General features: G+C 35.0%; 1 protein-coding gene across 3 annotated transcripts in view; it reads left to right on the forward strand.

The window, feature by feature from the left end:
• The first annotated feature begins 555 nt into the window (after positions 1–555).
• The window catches only part of LOC138047292 (uncharacterized), a 13,753-nt gene continuing 5,889 nt past the window's right edge, over positions 556–8,419 (forward strand). The window contains exons 1-3 of one of the 3 annotated variants that reach the window (XM_068894083.1): positions 587–705; positions 3,385–3,422; positions 5,671–5,704. In XM_068894083.1, the coding sequence (XP_068750184.1) occupies positions 3,417–3,422; positions 5,671–5,704 (40 nt within the window). In that variant the 5' untranslated portion in view covers positions 587–705; positions 3,385–3,416. Of the gene's footprint in view, positions 706–3,384; positions 3,423–5,670; positions 5,705–6,821; positions 7,209–8,419 lie in introns of those variants that run through there. The other 2 variants (XM_068894082.1, XM_068894084.1) reach the window with 2 other exon arrangements.

Raw genomic sequence — 8,419 nt, forward strand, 5'->3', positions numbered from 1 at the left:
TGCAGAAGAGTTCTGCAATCTGATCAATTATCACCAGTTGTTTTACTGTCAACTTGTCGCTAACCCGCTCAGATCCACTTGTCACAGTTGTTGCTGACAAATAATGACTTCATTGTAAAAAGCCGAGGTGAATTCTAAATTCAAGCAAGCACAGTTTTTTAACATTTCCTCGCCAGGCCTCCTGTCTTTTCGAAAGGTTCGCAATCCAGTGTTTTTTGCTAAAAATGTAGAATATCCACCATTTAAATTACTATGCAAGTAAGAACGTAACTGTTGACACAAGTAACACTGAAGAAGACGAAAGTTGACATGCAGATTATCTCTATTTACTTTTTATAGAGTTTGGAGAGTAAACCCAGTTTTCAATATATCGGCCATGAAACTTCGTGAATTAATGCGGTCTCGTAAAACTCAAGAGTAGACAAGTATGATTTAACTCCCTTTAACAATAGTCATCAAGCTAAGGTTTTCTGGCACTCACTTCTCGCCTCGTTTTCGTATTGAGGTATTAGCATAAATTAACAAGTCAAATACATTAACACTTGACATGAATTATTGAACACTGCATCTACGCAGTTCTGTGTGTAGTAATAGTTGTGTCCCTTCTGCAGTGGGTTTGCACAGCAACTACTTGAAAATTAGGTCGTGAAATATAGCTAGACTTGTGGATGTTTCTTCGCTGAGGGACCTTATGCAGCGACACAGGTACGGGACAAGTTTTCGCTTGGAATATTTTGATCGGCCGTTGTGTAATACACAAAACGGCAAACGCGTGCTTCGATGCAATTTAACTTCTGTTTGCTTATTAGTGTTTTGCTTCCGAGAAGGAGCCTAATTGTGTTTAAATATATCTATAGTGTGCATTTTATAACTCGAAAGGCAGCGATAGTAAAATAATTGGGGGATGATTCAACTAGTTTGGTTTTTCGCTGCTCGCAAAGACTTAAAAAGTGAACATCGATGATGATTTTATACGTGACCAGAATTATATGTGGCAAAATTTGGATTTCGGTCCTTTTTAGATTTCAATCGGCCCAACGCTTGAATAATCAGGGAAAGGAAGAGAGGGTGTTAAATGCTTCGACGAGATAACATAAGCTAAGTCTTGAAAATTAATTTCTCTCTAGGAGTTCGAGACGGTGACACACGGGCATGTAGATTGATCCCGGCCATAATTTCCATCGCTTGTTACTTCCATATATTCTGCTTGAATTACACCGAGATCAAAGAATAGAAAGTACTTGTCAGTTAGAATTTCATATGGCTATAGCTTCCCATTGGAAAAAAGCTTCTTGTCTTTCGACCATTAAAACTCCGCGGGATTGTCTTCGTGTTGTCAAGGGTTTTCAATTTGGACGCTCAAGGAATTCGTTGCAGTTTCGCGATTCTTTTGTGGTTAGTTTAATTATAGAGATTCTCATGTTACATATTATTGTAAATTAATCGGAATTCCTGATATATTGGAAATTTGAGAAGGGCTTTGTCAATAACCAAAGTGTGCTGTCTTGAAGTTCATCAGGGAAAGCAAATATATTAAGCTTATAAAATACTAGTAAAATAGTAATATTTTGTTTTAAGTCTTGAGAATTTCTAGTTTTGTTTCGCATATCTGTTGTACTTTTCCTTGGCAGCCTAATCGAACGGCATTTAGTTTTTCCATGGCCTTATTAAACTTTGTTTTTTAAAAATTTTGGAGTTTACATAGTTTGCTTGTTACGATCAATCTTAGCAAATATCAATTTTTAACTTTTTGCGAGTCCTTATCAAATGTCGCTCACTATAAATTTATGAGATCTATACTTTCTTCTTTCTTCCAACCACAAGTCGTATAAACAAATCTTTGATACGAGATTTGAAACATTTTACACGTGATTGCAACGGTCTATCTTGCTTTCTTTAAAGTGAATACAAATTGACTTTTCAAACTTTAGAGTTCAGATTCTTTTGAAGGTGCATAAAACCCGGCAGAAGGGGTACTTCAGTATTTAATTTCACATCCCAATATAAGTAATTGCCATTTAATAAATCTCGCAAGGGGTTTTGTATAATTTCAAAATGTTTTCACGAATATTCCAGCTGTATGCTGTAATACTGGTGAAAAGACTCGTGAAACAAAAGGTCTTTGTTTTTTTGCATCATTTTGAAAGGAATGCATGATATGACGGGCTTATTTAAAGCCCAAGGCCATTGGACCTGTCTGCAACAATGATATTTTCTTATTTCTTTTGTTTTCTGCCATGTGCAGGAGCATGAGATTTGTTTACAAGCGGTGTATTATTGTAAGTGGTGCCCTTTTTAGTTGACAATAACATCAGAGGAAGTGAGAAAAAGCAAATATGATAAAAAATAGTACTGATTAGAACATACGGAAAGATTTAATAGTTAAAAATTCAATCTTATTGAAGGTACATTTTGGTGGGATGGTGATATGTTTTAATAATGAAGCTGTGGTGGAAATCTTTATTAAGTGGTTCACTGATTTCTGGTGGCTTTAAAATTAAAAAAAAGTAATGAAATTGTGTGCATGGCATTTGTTAAAATCTAACACCATGTGGAAACTGCTGGTAGTGCTAAAAATGGCTGTCTTCATGAACTTGCAGTGTTTCTGTTTGTTTGGTAAAAAATGAATTCAATCTGTGGTAAATAAACTACAGGGAAGTTGTTGATGAACTACACATGCAAGTTACTTTGTATACCTGAGCTTGTCGTTTGTGTAAAATATACAGGACTGCCGATATTGCTTTCTACCTACAAGGTTGAAACTTTTTCCAGCTGCCATTTATTATTTAAGGGGTCAATACAGAAGGCTTAGAACTGACTATCTATTGATAACCCTGTTTTGAGATGAGAGGGATGTACACAGACGACATCTTTATCAACCAAGTTGAAGGCTAAGCTTTCTTGATGTACACTGACAACTCTTAAATTTATAGGAAAAAATTATCACAATCTATAGGGGTGATAAGTGTCAACTTGTCAATGTCACATTCAAGGGGAGATATCTAGGTTGAGCCTGTTTACAAGTTCAGATTGCTCATGGTGGAAAGAATCAAGATTCAGATTGAAAAGAAGTCAAGCCTGGATTGGCTCTTAAGTTAAAACTGTTATCCTTGATTTCTTAGAGAAAACATAAGTTTATTTGAATCAATGTGAATATTCTGGTTTGTTTAAGTTTCTGCACTTAACTGGAATTAGCTTTTCCTCGTTAAGACCAGATGTCAGAGGATTGACTGCACATGTCATGAAAGTAACTTGAGACATCAGCAGGAGTCTTTTTTGCTAAATACCCCCAAAACCTGCAATATGGTGTTACAAAAAGAACAATGTTTTGAATTTTACCTGATTTTGTCTTTATTATGGCAATGCATCTTTATCTCCTTTCAGGTTAAAAACAAGAATATTCTGTATGAACTACCATGAAGGTTAGTCTCCTCTTTTATTATAATCTAATTATTTTTAATTACATTCTCAAACAATTTTTGACTGTACTGTCAATTAATATTCTTTCTGTGCTTGAATGGATACCATAAAGACTTGTGTATAAGCCGCACCCCTAAGCATGATTTTGGAAAAAATGTCAGAACTCCAAAAAAGCACTCTTGTAAAAAAAATTGGGCTTTTGTTCACAGATGTTAACAATAAACTTGACGAAATCTAATGTTGTATTTCCAGTGACAATAATAAGTTAATAAACTCTGAAAATATCTTTTAAAAGCTTTTTAAAATCAATTTCCCAATTCCCTTTGACTGACAACAGTTGTCTTCATTCTCCCTAATAGCGTGGTACTGTCTTGCACATAGTGGAGAAATTAGTGTTGAGGTGATCGGTCGTAGACGACATTGTAAGCAGTTTATAGTTTAACTGCTCAAACAATTTAAGTGCAAATCAAACGCTTGAAAGAACTACTGGCGAGCAAGATTCGGGTTTAGAACCTGAAGATGCAAACAAATGGCTCCTTTAGGAGCCACCACTTCTACCGAAAGCAGTCGTGAACAACAGGTCTCAATTTGTTTAATCTTTAGTTACTGAAGATTTTCAGTTCAGTTTGTGACCCTTACATGCCAGTTTACTCCCTCTGACAGCAATGGTCTCGTGTATAAGCTGCACCCACAGTTTTTTTCCCACAACTTAAGCAACAAGGTGCAGCTTATGCACAAGTCTTTACGGTATATGGAGGTGAAGTTGTGACATGACGTGCATCTGTATTCATTGTTTTCTTTGTCACCTCCTGCATAGAAACATTTTACTGTGTCAAACTTAATTGTTTCATCAGTAGGACTTGACTTTAATTAATTTATTATTGCTACATTATTGTGTTTGATGTTTTATGCCTCAGAGCTATTGATGTTAATATTATATTAATGCTCTAGCTACCACAGTGAGGGCTGACAACATCCTGTTGTCAGAAGTCTCATAGAATCTTCTTCTCCGGTGCTGAAAATCCAAGCACCAGTCTAAAAGATACATGTGCACGTCTTATCACTGTATCAATTTCCCCAATAACAGGGCTTGAAATTGCGACCAATACAGTCGCATTTACAACTGAATTTTTTCACTTTGCGACTTGTTGTCACCTTTGCTCTTTTCAAACAAAAAGGTAAGCAGTTGCCACTTTGCTGCTACTTTTGCTGCAATAAATAAGGAGATGACAAAATTATTGTTTCTTGCTGTGAATTTTCTTTCAATCTGAAGATAGCATAATTGTAGCGAAACTTAGTTGTGATCATTTGTAACATGTACATTTTTCTTATACACAAGTTTTGCGGGCTCATATTTTGTTTTGCTAAACCGCTGACAACACAATGCAGTCAGACGATTTTGTGACTAAATTTTCATATCTTGTCGCAAAATTGCGACTGGATTTTTTCGTTAATTTTAAGGTCCTTTCAAGCTCATAGTTCTCGCACAAAATAGCAAATTGGACATATCTAGCTACATTGCAGTCCTTCTTTTTTATTCCTTTTGAGCCAGTTTGCTACACTTGCTCACAATATGCAAAACTGTCTCATCTTCGGTACCATACATTCTACAAGTGGGGAATTCTACACTCTTATCTGTGTGGAATGTGATGCAAATAGTTCTCAATGCTTGTTCCTGAGCACTGAATATCTTCCATGCATCCTTTCAGGTCACTTTTCCCCAACCACTTGCAGGTATTATTTCTATCTACAGTATCCCATCCATTTCTCTAAGGTATTAATTTGTCCATGCATTTCTTACTCTTTCCAGTTGTATAGCCTTCAATTTTCTCTTCATCTTGCTTCTTAAATTCTCTAGGGTGTGTATGGGAATGATGTTATGAGTTCTGACTGCAGCAACCAAAGTAGCCTGTCAACCGGCTTTGAGATCCACAACTGGGCGAAACAAGCCTTTGAGTAACAAGAGACTGGTCTCTGAACCTGTTCACAAGCTTCAACTAAAGGCTTCCCGAGGGTTCCATAAAAATTATTGTGTTTAATGTACAAACCCAGACTGTTTTCCTCTTCCATCTTTTGAGTCCTCTTCCTCTCTTGGTCCTAGAAACATACAGTCTATCAACATCAATTTAGTGTGCAGTGTTAAATTCTTATTCGGCAGTGTATTATTAGTATTTGTACGTGTAGTATTAATTATTACTGGTATTAGTTTTTATCAATTTAAATGTTAACTCCCTTTTAAATTAATTGCAGAACTCTAACAGAATTAAAAGAAGAATGCTAAGAGGTAATAAAATCTAGTATCTAAGAGTAATTATTATGTGGTCTTGAACTTTTAAATTTATGTATTTAAAATTGTAATAGTATTATCTGTAGACATGTTTATGATTGACTTGTGTTGTCAGGTGAAACAAATGATTGTAACCAAGACAATAAATCTATAACAATCCGTAATGTGTGGGAAGCAGATAATCTTTTGGGTAGTGCAAGGTCAGACAGAGTAAAGAGAGATATAGTGATGATGGAATAGTCTTTGTGTCGCATTCACGCACAGAGTAATTTTACGTAGGCTTTGGGCTAGAGAAAATTATTGTTTTAAGGAGAAGCCTTCATCATTGGTTTAATAGCATGAACAGAATCTTAGTCCAGGTGGAAAAATATATTTGCTGATAACCAGTATTTAAGGAAAAATAACACAGTCATGTATTATCCTTGTAAAGGTGGCAGTTGTAACCTTTTTTATTTGAATGTGGGCCAGACATTTTTATTATAATAATTTGGTATCATTGTTTCTGTTTTAACATAAATGTTGGAAATATTAATTAATGTGATCAAATTTCTGCCCTGTTGACTAAAGTAAAATATGATATTGCCTGCAAATTGTGTCCATGCCGGAAGAGGTTACAATTTGTCAAGTTAGTCACTTCATTCAACATTGTATGTTTTGGCTTTCTAAATCTAGCATGGAACTATAACTTGCAGTGTTCACTGTGTTGCTTCTTTCCCAAAAACTTAATCCGGAAATCACTTTTTTTAGGAATGTGCATTCTAAGCAAATACTTGTTAGATAATAATCCACCTTGGGCTTGTTAATTTGCATTCCATCGTGGGAAAATACCTGTGCATTGATCCAGAAAAATGATCTAAGTGCCGCTCTAGAAAAGACAAAGCAAGCCAGAAATGCTAGCAAAAACTTTCATCTAGAACCTTCTTGATGGATTTAGACCACACAAGTTAACTAAAAGGTTTAGGGATTGAAAACTAGATGATTCAAAGAAGCAAATTCCTTGTGATAAATATTTTGTCTCCTGTCATGTTGGTCCCTAAAATATTGGCTTTTGTTTCCCTTGGGACCTATTGTCTTTACTTGAATAACACATTTCATAGCTATCACATATGGGTTGAGATATAAATGACATATTTTTGGTTGTTGTGTGGGCAAGTGTAGGCAAGCCAATAATAATGATGTTTGTAATGCAATATCAAATATAGGTCTTGAGATCTTTTCAGTCATTACATCAAGAATTCTGCATCAGCACAAGCATTTTAGCACAGATTTAATCATTGGAGGGCTCAAAATAAGTCCCGAGGGACGTCAGTCAGGAAAGGTCAGAGAGATCACAAATAGCTATTACGGTTTCCACTCAGTCTGGCTTTAGGGAAAAGTCATCTGTTCATTTTTGCTGCAGTTGCACCTTTGAAGCAACAGGAATTTACAAAGCTAAATTGGTTTTGTATACATCTGCAACCATTGTGAGACATTTCGTAAAGAACCATGGATAATAGCACTGGTATGGCTTGTAATTAGTAGACCAGTACATAGGGTTCTCAATTATGCCATTGTATTCAACAGCCTAGTCCCTTATTCCTATGTATAATATTTTCAGTACATTAATCTAGAAGAAAGAAATTTCAGGGTCTTGCATTCTAATTTCAAACTATACACTGTATATAAGTTGTGTTTTTCAAAGTAACTTATGAACCCAGTCATATCTTCATATGAATATGTAACAGTGTTATAATAACTGAACGCAAAAATGGCTCCCAATTTAGTAAGAAACTATAAAAGTCAAGGAATTTAAACTGTAAAATGAGGCTATACAGGCAAATGAGTGCAAAGTTTACAGGATGATTTTATTGGCAGCCATAATTTTTCTCTCTCTAAGTCATTCCTTTCCTTTGTTACCAAGTGCATTTTGTTCAACATTCCCCCACTGATATTAATCCTGTTGTACTTCAGATCTCTATAACTCTTTGATATTGATTCAAAATACCAAGGTATAATCGAATGGTATTGATTCCTTTTCTCAGTTTTCTCACGAGTATTAATATGTTATTATCATTTTAATTTCTGTGTTTAACTATACAATCACATTTAACTTAGGAAATCATGTGTGAAATTTTGAATAGCCTTACATGTACACGTGTATACATGTGTATAATGTGCTGGATTTAGTGATGCTTTTTTTATTATTCTGGGTTATGATGTATGATTTTGATGTTACAAATACATTTACAGCTCAAAAATTATTTATTTCATCTATAGTACTTCAGAATCACAACATTGCCCATAATGTTTGGAAGGTATCTAACATTCCCAAGATTGGCACTATTAACATTTTTACACAAGAGTACAGTCTAACTTAAAACAAAAAAAGTAAATAAATATATATTTTTTAAGTTGGCAACGTGTACAGTGTATACTGTACCCCAAGGAAAGCAAACATGATCCCACATTGAGTAAATGTTTTCATGTAAAACATAGCATTTATGCCACCATGGATTTCTCTCGTCAGGGATAATTTTATGCAAGGCAGACGTGTTATTATTTCAGTAAATTGTGTACAGTACTTTCTTGATCTCTACATTTTTTTTTCCATACATCTTTTTGCCAGGATTCCATTTCGTGGCTATCCGCCAACTAACATGGGCCTCTTGAAATCTGGAAAATTTCAAGCCTCTTGGGTGTATTTCCCATGATTTTCGGCTTATAAACTTAAGT

The sequence above is a fragment of the Montipora capricornis genome, chromosome 4, assembly GCF_036669925.1.
Source record: "Montipora capricornis isolate CH-2021 chromosome 4, ASM3666992v2, whole genome shotgun sequence".
NCBI lineage: Eukaryota > Metazoa > Cnidaria > Anthozoa > Scleractinia > Acroporidae > Montipora > Montipora capricornis.